Genomic DNA, 16,111 nt, shown 5'->3' with positions numbered 1-16,111 from the left:
TTTAACGGCTGCATGAGAATCAAGTCAAACCACTCCAGGTCAGGAACACACCCTTCCAGCCCTGCCCGCCCACCGTGATGCCCACAGACACACTAGGCTGCGCTCGCTGTGCTCAGAGTCTCCTGGGCTAATTCAGGGGTTTTCAAACTGTGTTCCGTGGAGCTCTAGCAGCTTCTCGGAGGTTCCTGCGCCTCCAGAACCAGGAGGAACAGGCTCTGCCCCAACCCCACCCCAATCGGAACAGCTCTGTGTTTTCCTTTTTTTATTTTGATCTGTTTCACATATTAGATTTGTTTGAAGAGCAGCTTCCTATGTTAAAAAATACTGGAAAAAAGATTCCATGGACCAAATGATTCCTAAAGTGCTAACACTGTGTAGGTCCACAGTTCAGCTGGAATGGCTTTTGCTGCCCTCCGGGCTGGCAGGGCTCCCTCAAGGCTCTGGAGAACACACACCACGAAGCCAGGGAAAGGGGGAGGGAGGGGCGTGGGCCAGCAGTTCCCGGCCGCCCGGACTCTTCTCTGCAGCACAGGCAGGAGCAGTGCTCAGAGCAGAGTAGCCTTCCGGTGAAGCCCGTCTGCATCACAGCCCGCGGGGCCTGACCCCGGCCCGCCCTCAGGAGCCCTGCATCTCTGTCCAGTCCCTCTGCTGCAGGATGTGCTGCAGCAGCCCGTTGACCACGTCCAGCGTCTCATCCTTCTCCAGCACGATGTCATACGAGTCCATGTAGCGCTCCCGCCGCTCCTCCACCTGCCCGGGGAGCAGAGACCGAGAGTCCCCCAGCACCCTGCCCTCCGCGTTGCCCGCTGTTGCGCACCTGGGGCTGGGGAAGAGGGCATTCAAGCTGCGACTCCCCAGGAGGAGTTCAAGGTTACCGGGAACTGCCCTTTGGAGACACAGATGGCCATGGATGCAGGCTGCCACAATTAACCTTTGGGTCAGTGCCAAAAGGACCGTCACAACGATTAGAAACAAGAAATATCAGATGTTACCTCTCATCTATCTGGATTGAATCTTCACAAGGCTTCAGCACCTACTGGCTGAGGGTGAGAACTGGAGGCCTTCTAGCCTGATGCCATACTGTGCCCCTCTGTGACCTTAGGTTTTCACCCCTGTCAACCTCTGGTCTGTTCCTATGCTCTCCTTCTCTAAATTATAAACCCACATCCTGAATACCAACATCTCCCATCTCATTCATGCCTTACTGGTATGATTTCGGAGGACTGGTAATCAGCCCAACCACCTTCTAAACTATGTCACCTTGGGCAAGTTACCTAACCCCCTTGCCTCAGTTTCCTCATTTGTAAACTGCGTATAACAGTCACTACCTCAGAGTATGACTGTACAGATGAACTGGGTTAATGTGAGCGGCACACGGTGAGCACTCGGTAAGTGTGGGCTCTGATGACGTGCTCTGACCTCTGGGTCACGCCGTGTGCTTCGTGCACAGCTGTAACCACTGGGTATTTCTTTTGTTTCCTATGAGACTATGGCTTGTGTCTGACCTCTGTGCCTCTCATACTTCACACAGGGTCTAGCCCACAGAAGGTGTTCAATAAGCACTCGTTAACAGGAATGAAGGAGAAGCCAGCCATGAAGAACCCGGGTCTCCTACCTACCTTGTCATTTAGGAAGCCAATCTTGAGAATGTTCTCCACGCCAGGAACCCCATCAGCCATAGTGAGGTCCCCCATGGAGTCTCCCAGCAGGAGGATGTTGGTTTTGCCCTGAAGCTCCTCGAAGTAACCAGAGTTCTCGCACACAGAGCTGTTCTTGTTGTAGGTGTGTATCAGCTGGCCCTTGAATCCCTTTAGGAAGCCCTAAATAATCAAGACAAGAGACAGACAGAAGGGCTACAAGGACCCATTCAGGACCAGTGTTCCACTGTCTCTGCCACAGAGGAAAGGGAATCCTGAAAGCCACAGATAATGCCAAAACTTCATTGTGATCCAACTAGGGGTCAGCAAGCTAGGGCCTGTGGACTAGATTTGGCCTATTTTTGTAAACTGCTTTGCTGGAACACCTCCAGGTCCATTTGTTTACCTCTTGTCTACGGGTGCTTTTTTCTGTAACAGAGTAGTTGTGACAGAGATCATATTGCCCACAAAGCCCGAGATACTTACTACCTGGTCTTTTACAGAAAAAGTTTACAACCCCTGGTTTAAACTAATAGGAACCATCAAATATTGTTGATCACCTACTCTGGTGAAAGCATGAAGCCCGTGGTACAAGCACTGCCTGGCTACATGTGCGCTAACTTCAGCTGTGGGCCACACCCTAACCACAGGTCAAAGGGATGAAAATTCCAGCCTTGGTTTTAAGGGGAAGAAGTCAGAACACGGGTGAGTCAGAGCAGCCCACCTCTGGCTCAAGAAAAACAAGTCCAAGTCCAAGCCCTTGAGTACCTAGGATGGCACACGAGCCATGACAGTGACACGGGGCCTGGCTGAGCCCTAAACTCGGTCCTCCCTGGCAGAGTCGACTGTCAGCCAAACACCCAAGAGTGGGTCCTTCAAAAGCGACTGTCTTTAGCTGGCACCAGTAAATAAATAACTGCTGAGGGCAAAGAAGCCGGCCTGCCTTCCCTCCCCGCTCCCCCATCAAGGTTAACGTTTAGGGTGAAGCACCCTGGCTGGCGGTCCCCACCCCTCTTCCAGCCCCAGCTCACATCTTCATCAAACTCCATGTAGTTGGAGACGACGTGGATGTTCGGGTGGAACACTTTCCTCTGCCGCATGATTTCTTCCAGGATGTCCCCAACGCCCGCGGAGAAGATGAAAAGGGGAACGCTGTTGTGGGAGAGGGTGTTGAAGAACGTCTTGTATCCATCCCTGAAGTGACATGAACGGTTCTGAAACGGCATTGTCTCTGCGACTGTTCTTTATTTTCTATTTGGGTTACATCGTTAACATTTTTTTAAAAACATTTTCAATTGTGGTATAAAATACATAGAGTAAATTATTAAACTGCACTAATCTTAAGTGTTCAGCTCAGTTAATATTTACACATGTTCACACACATGTAGTTACTGACCAGGTCAAGATGCCCTCATGTTCCTTCCCAGTCGATGCCATCGCCCCCATTTTGACGTCACATCACCATTGATTTGCTCTCCCTGTCCCTGAACTTCATATACACCATATAACCACATTCTTTGTTTGTTTGTTTGTTTGTTTCTGGATTATTTTGCCTGAGCAAAATACAACCAGGCAGCTATCCTGAGGGAGCTTCACTGGGGAACACCTCCAACCCACCCAGGCACTTACTGGGTCTGCACGTGTCTACTCTCCTGGCTTTCCACGAGCTAGCGTCTCTCCCCAATCAGGACACACAATCCTTGAGGGAAGGCACCCGTGTTGACTCCTTCCTCTACGTGCCCTCATCCCTCCTCCAGTAAAGAACGCTCCAGCAGACAGCTGCACTGTGAAGGCTACGGATGATCAAGGGTCCTAGGTCAGCCAACTCCCATGTCTGGATAAAGAGCACCAGTCACCATGGGGACCCCAAAAGTCTTTTTATCATTGGGAAAAATGAGCTAGATGCTGTTTCTTCTAGGCGATGGAGCCCTGGTCATATTCATACCACATCCACTACCAGCAGACTGCATCCTAGGACACACCCAAGGATAGAAAATTCTCTGGCTGTGTCCCGAGAGGAAAAGCAAGACCTTCTCCACGTCAGCTACTCATGGTGCTAGATCGCTTCTGACTCTCCCGGCAACTGACTCCTCTTCGATCCTTCCCAGCCTCTCTTTTGTGAGCAAACCCATTCCAAACAGTCTGGCAGAAACCTTTTCCAGAGCAGGCAGCTCACCTAAGCATTGCGTTGGACTCTCTCACCACCTGGGCTATCTGAAACTTCTGAATCTTCTGCTGGCACAGGAGCTCATGCGCTTTGGTCCACCTGGAAACAGACACCCCACGAAACCCCAAATTCAAACCACTAAGTGACCTTTCTCATCTCAGGGCCGAGTCTCCTCTGGAAGTACTGACAGCGGGGGCCTCATCCTTTTCCCCAGCGCCATTTCCTGAAGGACCCTGCTTGTCCCTAAAGGAAGAGGGTGAAACAGCAACACAGCAGCAACACAAGAGCTGGGCAAGTTGCTGCTGATGTCAGAGCTCTTCTGAATCCCTTCCTCTGTGACCCCACGCTATGGAGAACTGGGGCTTTGCCCAGTGAGACTGGTTTCCTTAGGAGGGTTATTGCCCCAAACTAAGGGGCTTCTAACTCATTCCAAGGATACTTGGTGAGCCCTCTATTCTAGCAGTAGCCACACGTAGCCTGGCTGTATCCGGACAATTTGTTCTAGCAGCTGGGCTTGTGGCCTTCAGTTAAGCATTCAGTAAGGTAAAGGAGCCTGCATCTGACCAAAGCTCAGGAAAAATACACCCCCGTCCAGACCAAGCATCGTGAGGGCCAGGGGCGTCTCACCACCACCATCACTTACCATTCCACCATGTCAGGTAACTTCTCTTTGATGGTCCGGTGTGGGTCAATCTCAATTGGGTAATAGTGGTGGAGGAGCGCTTTGAGCTGTGACATCCAAAGGAAGAGAAAAGCCATTTAGTCCACATCAAGTTTTCCCCAGCAGAGTCCTACAGTCCAGCATGAGAACAAAGTCACCTAGAAGATGCAACTTCATGTAAGGGAGTGACTGGAGCTGCAGAGCTGGCCATCCTTCTGCACTCCCGCTTAATCAGTAAGAACTGATTTAACGCTCTATTTCCCAAAATGTGGTACATTTTCTCAGGTGGTAGGCAAGATAACTTTGGGAGGTGGTACATGGATAAAAACACTTTTCATTTTAGTTGGTTGGGATTCATTTTAATGTATGTCAGAAAAAGAAAAAAAACTAGAATAGCACACTCATGCTTTCATAAAGATTGCTTCTTTCTTTTGCAAGTTAACTGCATCCAGATCTTTAAAAGCAGGGTAATTTACACAGATCTGGCAAAAATCATTCAAGTGAACTAGAAGACTGAAGCTTGGGACACAGCATGTTAGGGGATAACTTCATCGCACTGCCAACGTCAGGTGGACAATCTCACGGGGAGCATCTCTGTGCACCTCCTCTGGCTAAGGTCACCTTCCACATGCCAGGACCTTCCACAATCTAGGTAGGCTGCTTCAGGGATCATGTGTCGCATGGGCTCAGTCAGTAACGGTGCCCAATAAAAATGAGAACTGAGCAAAAAATTTTAATTTTGGGCTTCCCTGGTGGCGCAGTGGTTAAGAATCCGCCTGCCAATGCAGGGGACACGGGTTCAAGCCCTGGTCCGGGAAGATCCCACATGCCGCAGAGCAACTAAGCCCGTGCGCCGCAACTACTGAGCCTGTGCTCTAGAGCCCACGTGCCGCAACTACTGCAGCCCATGCGCCTAGAGCCCGTGCTCTGCAACAAGAGAAGCCACCGCAACGAGACGCCCGCGCACCGCAACGAAGAGTAGCCCCCGCTCGCCACAACCAGATAAAGCCCGCGCGCAGCAACAAAGACCCAATGCGGCCAAAATAAATAAATAAATAAATTTATTTAAAAAAAAAATTTTTAATTTTAATACGTGCATGGTCTCGGAATATTATGAGATCAAATGGAGTCCCTGACCATCAGTCCAAAAGAGGGTTAAATACAAAGACTGACAAAGACAGAAAGCTCCTAAAATGTGTTAAGATTCTCAATGTTTTCTTGAGTGTGAGAACATTTTTCTGAAAGTATAACAGAATTCAACAGAATATACATTTCTTCTTTCTTAAATTTATTTATTTTATTTTTGGCTGTGTTGGGTCTTCGTTTCTGTGCGAGGGCTTTCTCTAGTTGCGGCAAGCGGGGGCCACTCTTCATTGCGGTGAGCGGGCCTCTCACTATCGCGGCCTCTCTTGTTGCGGAGCACAGGCTCCAGACGCGCAGGCTCAGTAGTTGTGGCGCACGGGCCTAGTTGCTCCGTGGCATGTGGGATCCCCCCAGACCAGGGCTTGAATCCGTGCCCCCTGCATTGGCAGGCAGATTCTCAACCACTGCGCCACCAGGGAAGCCCCCAGAATATAAATTTTTAAAAAGAAAAAAGATTTCTTACATAAATTTTGCTTTATTAATTTCTTCAGGAACCCATCAATGCCACAAATCTTAATGTTCTCTAGCTTCTTTATCCTAGAGAGGGCATCCAAACCTATTGTCTTATTTGTGGACGTAGCTCTCTGGAAGCTGCTATGATCAGGGACGTGAGGAACCAAAAGAAGTGACCTGCCAAAGGTAATCAGTGGTGCAGCCAGAATCTACCTTAAGCTGCAAGTGGCATCACCCGAGAGACAAGTGTAGAAACAGAAGAGCTATCTATAATCACTGTCCATCCTAATAACCAGTAATCATGACAGAGTATTAGAAGATCTGACCAATATGGCAGACCAACAGCCCACTTAGTAACCAATGTGGTGAACTTCATGATCAGGTGGAACTACATGATACAGCTATGTAGCAGAAAGAGCTCAGCAACCTGCAGAGGAATGAAGGGTTAGCACAGCTCTGCTCTGGCAGAGAGGACACTGATGGGAAGAGCGCGTAGCAAAGTAAGATGAACTCCAAGGCTACAGGGATCGCTTTACAGTATCTGTATGCGTCTTAGGGAAACAGGAGGTTCATACAGAGACGTTAATTCAGAAGTCTTTCTTGGTACCTGCTGCCTTACCAAGAAAATGTATACCATCAAGGCAAGAGCATACTAGAGTGGAAAGAGTTCGGGAACAGAATCAGATCTATGGGAAAACCAAGCTCTGCATCTTGCTGTATGACCTTGGGTCAGTTGCTCAAACCTCTCCAAGCCTGTTTTCCCATCTGCTAAATGGAGACAGTAATGATTCTGTCCACCTCTCGGAGTCGTGGGAGGGTTACACAGCACACATCGAAGTCTCCTATTAAGTTCTATAGATAGCAGTAAGCCTATTCCAACCATCCATCATCACATGTCTTGGCCAAGAAGGAAAAGCTGTCTCAGTGTATTAAGACTAGCTCCACCTGAGCATAACAACAATTTTTTTAAAAATTCATCTTCTAAGGTCTCAACCCTGGAACCTTTGGTCCTAACCAAGAACCACTGGAAGTCATATATGATAGCCATTTCTTTTTTTTTTTTTGCGGTACGCGGGCCTCTCACTGCTGTGGCCTCTCCCGCTGTGGAGCACAGGCTCCGGACGCGCAGGCTCAGCGGCCGTGGCTCACGGGCCCAGCTGCTCCGCGGCACCTGGGATCCTCCCGGATCGGGGCACGAACCCGTGTCCCCTGCATCGGCAGGCGGACTCTCAACCACTGCGCCACCAGGGAAGCCCTGATAGCCATTTCTGAGCAAAGAAGGGAGTAACCCACCTCTTTGCGGCACTCCTCACTGATGATCTTGCTGTTATCCAGAATATCTGCAAAAACACAGAACTCCTTTTACTTGCCCCTTAGAAGCCATCATCCTGTCGAGCCCAATAAAGCAAGCTAGTATGTGACTTACTGTAAGAAGAAGGGCATCGCTTTCCATTATAGGCAAACCTGCTCAAGGTCATGTCAAAATCAGAAATGACCTAAAATGCAAAAGAGAGATGCCTAGACAGGCTCCTTCCAGGGTGGCCCTGTGCCAGCCAGAGAGGATGATTATGGAAGTCCAAACAGCTCAGTGCCAGTCTGCGGGCAAAGCCCTGGGGGAGTTAGGAAGCGCTGAAGGAAGAACTAATCCTAGTTAGTACCTGTGCTCACCCAGAGAAGAGCCAGCCTCTCTGAGGGTGGGGGTGGGGACTGCAGAATCAGGACCCCTTCCACTCTTTCAGTAGCACCCATCTCAATGCCTTGGTCCTTCCTAAGATGCCCCCACCTTTTGGCCCATCTACACATCTGCGCCTTCTTGGGGAGCCCACCAACCTCGGCTAGTGAGGACAACAAGACCCGGAGGCCTGGTGTGGGGGTGCTTTCTGTCTAGAGCACGACCTTACTGAGAAATTTGAAATCTAGGTTTCTGGGCAGGTGGGCTCTCCCTCAAGGCAAAACAGGCTTGCCCTCGGGCACCTGGTCATTTCTAGGGGCTGAAAGCATGCTTGCAGGTGTCCGCAGCAAAGCGGGAAGGCGCACTGGGCAGGCCACATCCCTAGCCCCCCCGCGGTACCTGTAAGCGGTCTCCCCCGCCCTTGCGGAGGGCGCCCACGATCTCCTGCACCCGCCCGGGCTGCCGCATCAGAACCGTGGCCTTCATCAGGGTGCTCACCTGTCCCGGGACCCGAGAGAACCGCTGACCCCGGCACCGCGCTGGGCCCAAGGGGAGGCCGGCGAGGCCGGGCCGGGGGCGCGGGGGACGAGCGGGGGCTCCGGCCGGGCCTGGGCACCTACGGGCCGCAGTGGCGCGGCGAGGCCCAGGCGGCCCGGTGGGGGTCTCGGAGCGCCCGGGGGTTCGGGGCCCGCCCCACGCCGGTCTCCTCCTCCCGCCTCACCTCCTCCGCCATGGCGCTTGCCGGCCGGTTGGCGGCGTGGGCACAAAGACCGCCCCGCGGCCCGACTGCGCAGGCGTCGCTTCCGCCGGGGCGGGGCGGGGCGGGGCGGGGCGGGGCGGGGTGGGGGGACGGGGAACGGGTCCGGGGCGGGGAGTGTCCCAAGAGGCTGGGGTTACGTGGGTGGGTGCCACTCTTTTTAGAACAAAAACCCTAACCGTAATGGACGTTTCGAGGCTTAAGGTTTGCATGACCAAAAGGCCGCAGATGGGAGGGGGTGTGAAGGAGCCATAAGTGAATTCTGTTGAACATTCCAGAAGGTGCTTCCTTCACGGGGCTCGCTCCTCATCACAGAAGATGAGTGCCTCAGTCCAGAGGGCAGGAGGGCCCTGGACATCTGGGCCAGAATGGAAACCCATCAGCTTTACTTCTCCCTTCTGCCTCCTCTGACTCGGTTTCCTTGAACTCAGTGTCTCGGGAGCCAAGTGCCAAGCTGCGGAAGAAGGTAGATGGTTGCTACAGAGACGCCAAGCTGAGCACCGGAAGTGGGCAGCAGGAGCGAGAGTGAATCAGAAGTCTTATGTGGTGTTGGTGGTCACGTCCTGCTCCTGGTTGGTTGCGGAAGGTGTGGGGTGGTCTTCAGCCTGAGTGATGCCTTGGGGGAGGTGGGGGAGGACAGGGACAGGAGAGAGTTCCAGAACCTGACAGCACAATGCCGAGAGTGACCTCACTGCGGGCCCAGGATCCTGGAACTTGGGCTGCCTGCTGGGCCCTGTATGAAAGATGTGATAGGAAGAAGGAGTGGCAGCTGGCTAAAGGGCCCCTACAAGCCTCCCCGACATCCCAGGAGAGCAGCCTGTCTCCGCTTGTCCCAGGGTGCCATGGAGATGGAGAGCGCCGCCGCCTCCACACGTTTCCACCAGCCTCACATGGAGAGGAAGATGAGTGCGATGACCTGTGAGGTCTTCAACGAGCTTAGGCTAGAGGGCAAGCTCTGCGACGTGGTCATCGAGGTCAATGGCTTTGAGTTCAATGCCCACAAGAACATCCTCTGTAGCTGCAGTTCCTACTTTAGGTATAACAGGGTTGCTGGACTAAGCCAAAAGGAGGGATGGGGCTCATTCTGAGACATTTTGGTTCATTCCATATTTCCCGCCCCATTATCTTAAGTTTAGGGACACTGTCAAAGCCCTGGGCTCCTGTAGACTGGCTCCTTTGTCTTCTGAAGAGGCACAGCTAGGGCCAGAGCCTCTTCTGTCTCGTTTTCAACTAGACTTCAACCAACTATTGGTGGGCCAGAGGCTTTTTTTCTTTGATTTTCACCCAAAGCAAACTTTGGGAAGGTTGGACACCTGTAGTGGATTTCCTACTTAAACCTAGATGACAATGCCACTTCAGCCACCCCTTAAGCCCCTATCTGAGACTATCTCAAACAGGGTGACAAATTAACAAGGACTGAGAGCATGGGAAGGGGGATGAGGGGAAAGAACCAAGGAAATATTTTTCAGAAGAAAAAGGGAGTTTGAGCCAGAACTATTGTCACCCAGGAAGTAAAAGACCTATTTTGTTCATGAGCTGAAAATATTTGAGTACTCGGTTCCGATGAAGATATGGTAAGTGCGTGCCACCCGTTGCTAAAAATTCTCATTCATCTAGACCTAGAGCAGGGTACACAAAAAGACCAAATAGTGACTATTTTAAGCTTTGCAGGCCATACAGTCTCTGTCACAACTACTCCACTCTACCTTTAGTAGGAAAGCAGCCATAGACAATACTAAATGAAAGGGTATGGCTGTGTTCCAATAAAATTATTTATGAATACCGAAATTTGAATTTAATTTCCAGGTGCCACAAAATATTTTTCCCCATTTAAAAATGTAAAAAATATTCTTAGCTCATGTGCAGTACAAAAACAAGAGTTGGGCTGAATTTGGCCAAGAGGCTGTAGGTTTTCAGACCTCTTCTCTAGAGAATTTGATCTCTGAGCCCACATTCCCTTAAACTTCCTAGAAAAAGGAAGGAAAAATATATTAGGGCAGGGACTTCTGTCCTCTGCAACACCTAGAGAAGTACCTAGCTACATAGTAGGGACCCAATAAGTTGTTGTGGAATAGTAGTCATTTTACTCATTGAATAATTATTTATTGAGTGCCTATTTTGTGACAGGTACTGGAAATAAGACAATGTATAAACATTCCTGTTCTCGTAAAGTTTACCTTCCAGTAGGGGGAACAGGCATTTAATAAATAAAATACATATTAGATCATAAGTGCTAGGGAAAACAAGGAAGATAGAGAGTGGTCAGTGGTAATTTTAAATAGGATTATCACTGCTGACAAAGTGACGTTTGAGCAAAGACTTCAAGGGGCTGTGGTCTTGGGAAATAACAGAGATCTTGGGGGAGCCTTCCAGGCAGAGTACAAAGCAAAGTGCAAAGATGGAAGCATCTCTGGTGTATTCAAGGAAAGCAAGGCCAGCAGGGCTGGAGCAAGGTGAGGAGGAAGGTGAGAGGAAATATGGTTAGAGAGGTATTCATGGTCCAGATCTCAGAGGTCTTTTGTAGTCCCTGGTAAGGACTTTGTATTTTACTCTGAGTAACCAGGGAAGTCAGTGGAAGGTTCTGAGCGGAAGAGGAGCATAAACTCATAAGGATCATGCTGGTGTCTGGGATAAGACTATAAACTCTGGAGGTATCAAAAGCAGAAGCAGAGAGATCAGTTGGGAGGTTTACTCCCAATAATCTCGGCAAGAGCTGGTGGTGGCTCACACCAAGAAGGTAGCAATGAGAGAGGTGAGAAGCGATCAGATTCTGGATATGTGTTGATTGAATAATACTTGTTTTAAAAGTGTATTTGCTCAAGTTTAATTTCCTTAATTAAGATAGAATTTGGTGGGCAATGGGCTGAGACAGAAAAAGACCTGGGTCTTACTCCCAGCTCTAGATACCAGTTTCTCCATCCACAAAATGGGAAAAAGGCTACTTATCATGAAGATAGGAATAAAAGTGACCAAAGTCAAAGTTCTTGGAAAGGTTCTCTTGACAACTGTATAAAACCTACCCTCCTCCCCCCGCTTCCTCACGCCAATTTATTTCCAAATTACTTATTGTGCACACTATTTGGAAAATGTCCAAATTTTCCACAACAAGAGAAGGTGGTGGGGGGAGGGAACATGGCAAACTAGAGAGAAATATTTCAGTGACTGCTAGTTTTCTTTCTTCCAGAGCTTTGTTTACAAGTAACTGGAACAACACTGAAAAGAAGGTATACAACATCCCTGGCATTTCCCCCGACATGATGAAGCTAATTATCGAATATGCGTACACCCGGACCATCCCCATCACACCAGACAACGTGGAGAAGCTGCTGGCTGCTGCAGACCAATTTAACATCATGGGTATTGTCAGGGGTTGCTGTGAGTTCCTCAAGTCGGAGCTGTGTTTGGAAAATTGTATCGGCATCTGCAAGTTAACAGACTACTTCTACTGCCCTGAGCTGAGGCGGAAGGCCTACATGTTCATCCTGCACAACTTTGAGGAGATGGTGAAAGTCTCAGCAGAGTTTTTAGAGCTCTCAGTCACTGAACTTAAGGATATCATTGAGAAAGATGAGCTCAACGTCAAACAAGAAGATGCTGTATTTGAGGCCATTTTAAAATGGATTTCTCATGACCCCCAAAATAGGAAGCAGCATATTTCAGTTTTGCTACCCAAGGTCGTTTAGTTATTCTTTTGTGGGATGCTTAATTGTGTTTTTTTTTTTTTTTTTTTTTTGCCTGTGCCACATGGCTTGTGGGATCTTAGTTCCACAACCAGGGATCGAACCCATGCCCCTGCAGTGGAAGCTCAGAGTCCTAACCACTGGACTGCCAGAGAATTTCCTTAATTGCTCACTTTTGACTCATTTATCCCAGAGGGATTGTCCCAAGAGCCATACTCAGATGTTTGACAGATTCCAAGGCTGTAGTTATACTTACATATACTTATATATGTACATCTACAGAAGGCATCCCCTGCTATTCTCTGGAATTTTGCAATTTTCTTTGCCCTTGGCATTGCTAGTTCCTTCTGCTCCAGTTATATTCTTTTTTTTTTTGCTGTACGCGGGCCTCTCACTGTTGTGGCCTCTCCTGTTGCGAAGCACAGGCTCCGGATGCACAGGCTCAGTGGCCATGGCTCACGGGCCCAGCCACTCCGCGGCATGTGGGATCCTCCCAGACCGGGGCACGAACCCACGTCCCCTGCATCGGCAGGCAGACTCTCAACCACTGTGCCACCAGGGAAGCCCCAGTTATATTCTCTTTGACCAAGATTCTCCCTGATAGTGGGGGAAGGAGAGGGCAGGCCTTCAAAAGAATTCTAAAGGGTCTTCCTCTCACCCCTTTCCTTCTGTGAGTTTCCCCAACCAAAATAGGAGTTGGACAAGAAACCAGATCATGAGTATTGCATTCAATTGTAGCCATTTGGTGCTAATTCGTGTTATTTTACATATAGAGACATAGATATCCAATTACTGAACAATGACCACAGCTTTTTCTGGTCTAATAGTCCTGTCCAGGGGCCAAGGAATGGACTAGCTCTGTGACCATTTGAGGTGGCTTCTATCTCGCTCATTCTCAGCATCCAATGTATACCACCTCCAAAACACAAATATTTAAACGGTGAGCTGTAAATTACAAAAACAAAACAAAACATGATCCTACTGCATTCAGAGGAGACTAAAGCTGCGGGCTTAAGGACATGGGTTTTCCAGGCACCATACCTCACCTGAATGACTTCCTGTATTTCCTTCTTAGGTTCGCCTGGCTCTAATGCATGCTGAATACTTCATGAACAACGTTAAGATGAATGACTATGTCAGAGACAGTGAGGAATGCAAGCCAGTCATCATTAATGCACTGAGGGCCATGTATGACCTAAACATGAACGGACCTTCCAATTCTGACTTCACCAACCCACTCACCAGGCCCCGCCTGCCCTACGCCATCCTATTCGCAATTGGTGGCTGGAGTGGTGGGAGCCCCGTCAATGTCATTGAGGCATATGATCCTCGGGCAGACAGATGGCTGACTGTCATTTGTGAGGAAGAGAGTCCTCGTGCTTACCACGGGGCAGCTTATTTGAAAGGCTACGTCTATATCATTGGGGGGTTCAATAGCGTAGACTATTTCAATAGTGTTAAGCGTTTCAACCCAGTCGAGAAAACGTGGCACCAGGTGGCCCCGATGCACTCCAGGCGTTGCTATGTCAGCGTGACAGTCCTCAGTAATTTTATTTACGCCATGGGAGGATTTGATGGCTATGTGCGTCTCAACACTGCTGAACGTTATGAGCCAGAGACCAACCAGTGGACACTCATTGCCCCCATGCATGAACAGAGGAGTGATGCGAGTGCCACAACGCTCCATGGAAGGGTAAGACCCCGGGGGAAGGTGGGGTTAGGAGATGCGCAAAAGCAGACAAGCCTGGAAACAGTGGGTGGAAAACGGAAGTGTCAGTATTCGCTTTGCAACGCTAACTCCCTCAGCAAACGGCTAAGTGGCCCTTTGTAACTATCTTTTCTGATTTTACTTATTAAAAAGCAATGCAGGCACATGTGGAGAAAAGAAAATCAGACTGAAGACTGGCATCAGAAGTGTCCCCTGCCCCCAGCCACCACCACATACACACCCTTTCTTTCTACTCCCCCGTTTTAATAATCTTGGAACTCTCTTCGCACAGGTCTACATATGTGGTGGGTTTAATGGAAATGAATGCCTGTTTACAGCAGAAGTGTACAACGCTGAGAATAATCAGTGGACAGTCATAGCACCCATGAGAAGCAGGAGGAGTGGAATAGGCGTAATTGCTTATGGAGAACACGTATATGCGGTGAGTTCCTTTTGTACAACAAAAATTATAGCCCTAGATTTTCTGTTAGCAAATAGGTTTACACTACCACTGGGAAGAATTTGAAAGCTTTTTTCCATGGAAGATAGTGGAAGAGGGAGGTATGAAATCACTGGTCCCCCCCGCCCCCCCCAAAGAGGGCATCCTCAGCAAACAGAAGCGATGGTTAACAGCCAGCTGTGTTTCCACAGGTAGGCGGCTTTGACGGAGCTAGTCGGCTTAGGAGTGCAGAAGTCTACAGCCCAGTGGCTAATACTTGGCACATGATCCCCACTATGTTTAATCCTCGTAGCAATTTTGGTATCGAGGTGGTAGACGACCTCTTGTTTGTGGTGGGTGGCTTTAATGGCTTTACCACCACCTTTAATGTGGAGTGCTATGATGAAAAGACCGAAGAGTGGTATGATGCTCATGACATGAGTATGTACCGCAGTGCTCTGAGCTGCTGTGTGGTACCAGGGCTGGCCAATGTTGGGGAATACACAGCTAGACGAAACTTCACAGGATTAGCACTGTGTGATGAAGTGCAGCATTCCGCCTCGACAAGTACCCTACCTGTATAAGCCTCTTCATTTAGCTAATAAAACGTCTGAGCAATAAGAATTCTTTCTCTTTTTTTGCGGTACGCGGGCCTCTCACTGTTGTGGCCTCCCCCGTTGCGGAGCACAGGCTCCGGACACGCAGGCTCAGCGGCCATGGCTCACGGGCCCAGCCGCTCCACGGCATGTGGGATCTTCCCGGACCGGGACACGAACCCGCGTCCCCTGCATCGGCAGGCGGACTCTCAACCACTGCGCCACCAGGGAAGCCCAAGAATTCTTTCTTTTAAATAAATGCAGTGTTTAAACTTGTAAGAGTATTGGAAAGTGTTCAACTTAAGGGAGCCAAGGGTTGCATGACTGAAGGGAATAAGAGGGGAGGAAGAAAGCAATTATATTCAATGGTGCAGAGTTAAAAAAAGGAAAAATCACAGTGCAAATCAGCTCTAAAGAAATACATTTATTTAAAACTTACATTGAGATGATTAGTAGCTATAACACAGAACAAGATAGCTTTAGGAACATAAAACAAGCGATTTTACAATGTAATGTCTCAAAGTGTCCTAAATTCTACATCTCCTCTGACTTAAAGGGGGGCAGTCAAGATTATACTTGCAGTAGATAGGGGCTTGATACTGTTAGCCCAGAAAACTCACTCTATCAACTGGAACTAAATATTTATTTTACGAATAACTCAAAGAGCCCCAGCACATGGATCATAAGATCTTCAACCATGTAGCAAGCACTACTTTTCATGAGTGCATTATGCAGGAGGATTAAGTTAACAAGTGCTCTATTGTATGTGCTTCACTGTCAGACATTTCCAGTAATGGTCATGGAGAGTAAGACAAAAGCCGTACAAAGGTAATCAACAAAGAGTGGTTATTTGGCTATCTAATTAAATTCCTTGAAGCAAAATGACTATTATGTTATTGTTACTGTATTACATCACGACTATGAGCTGTTTTGTTTCCAATGACCAAAACATATTATAATAGTAAGCATTATAACAAAAACAAAAATGGACTATTCTCAAGAAAGTAACAAACTGGAGTGATGAACTGTGACAGAATGTTTAACAGTTTAAAAGAGGAGAGACTGAACTGTTTCTCCAAATATTCTACACTTAAATGACAACCTATAAACACCCTATGTTTCTAGTGTAGGCAGAGAACTTGCTTCACAATTCTACATATTTGGGAAAGACATGAAATGTGGCCGATACACTTAGTTT

The 16,111-nt window shown here is 48.7% G+C and overlaps 2 protein-coding genes across 5 annotated transcripts; one reads left to right on the top strand and one right to left on the bottom strand.

Annotated features, from left to right (window-relative positions):
* Positions 1–247: 247 nt before the first annotated feature.
* Positions 248–8,553, bottom strand: NT5C3B (5'-nucleotidase, cytosolic IIIB). 4 transcript variants are annotated; one of them, XM_081220666.1, is made up of 9 exons: positions 8,455–8,553; positions 8,133–8,231; positions 7,488–7,557; positions 7,355–7,401; positions 4,448–4,533; positions 3,814–3,903; positions 2,669–2,831; positions 1,620–1,820; positions 248–823 (listed from the first exon to the last, which is right to left on the bottom strand). In XM_081220666.1, the coding sequence occupies exons 1-9, from the start codon at positions 8,464–8,466 to the stop codon at positions 713–715; spliced, it is 879 nt and encodes a 292-aa protein (XP_081076792.1). In that variant the 5' UTR covers positions 8,467–8,553; the 3' UTR covers positions 248–712. The 4 variants fall into 4 exon arrangements, with proteins under 4 accessions (XP_081076792.1, XP_081076791.1, XP_081076794.1 ...); XM_081220665.1 differs by having other exon boundaries at positions 248–750; XM_081220667.1 differs by having other exon boundaries at positions 697–931.
* Positions 8,554–9,142: 589 nt separating this feature from the next.
* KLHL10 (kelch like family member 10) lies at positions 9,143–14,901 on the top strand (the record flags this gene model as incomplete). Its single annotated transcript, XM_081218917.1, has 5 exons — positions 9,143–9,526; positions 11,675–12,164; positions 13,246–13,863; positions 14,171–14,320; positions 14,530–14,901. Exons 1-5 carry the CDS (start codon positions 9,228–9,230, stop codon positions 14,899–14,901), a joined length of 1,929 nt encoding a protein of 642 aa, XP_081075043.1. The 5' UTR covers positions 9,143–9,227.
* Between the last annotated feature and the right edge of the window lie 1,210 nt (positions 14,902–16,111).

The sequence above is a fragment of the Mesoplodon bidens genome (genome assembly GCF_964165515.1).
Source record: "Mesoplodon bidens genome assembly, chromosome: 19".
In the NCBI taxonomy this organism is placed as follows: domain Eukaryota; kingdom Metazoa; phylum Chordata; class Mammalia; order Artiodactyla; family Ziphiidae; genus Mesoplodon; species Mesoplodon bidens.
Note: the sequence above shows the minus strand (reverse complement) of the source record. Positions and strands in the feature narration are given on the sequence as shown.

What these genes read in the sequence shown, in the direction of transcription:
- NT5C3B (XM_081220665.1), bottom strand. An exon ending in GAGTCCAACGCAATGCTTAG is followed by an intron (nt 2,832 to 3,813) that starts GTGAGCTGCCTG and finishes ATGTCACTTCAG; the next exon opens with GGATGGATACAAGACGTTCT. An exon ending in ACATGGAGTTTGATGAAGAT is followed by an intron (nt 1,821 to 2,668) that starts GTGAGCTGGGGC and finishes TTGATTATTTAG; the next exon opens with GGCTTCCTAAAGGGATTCAA.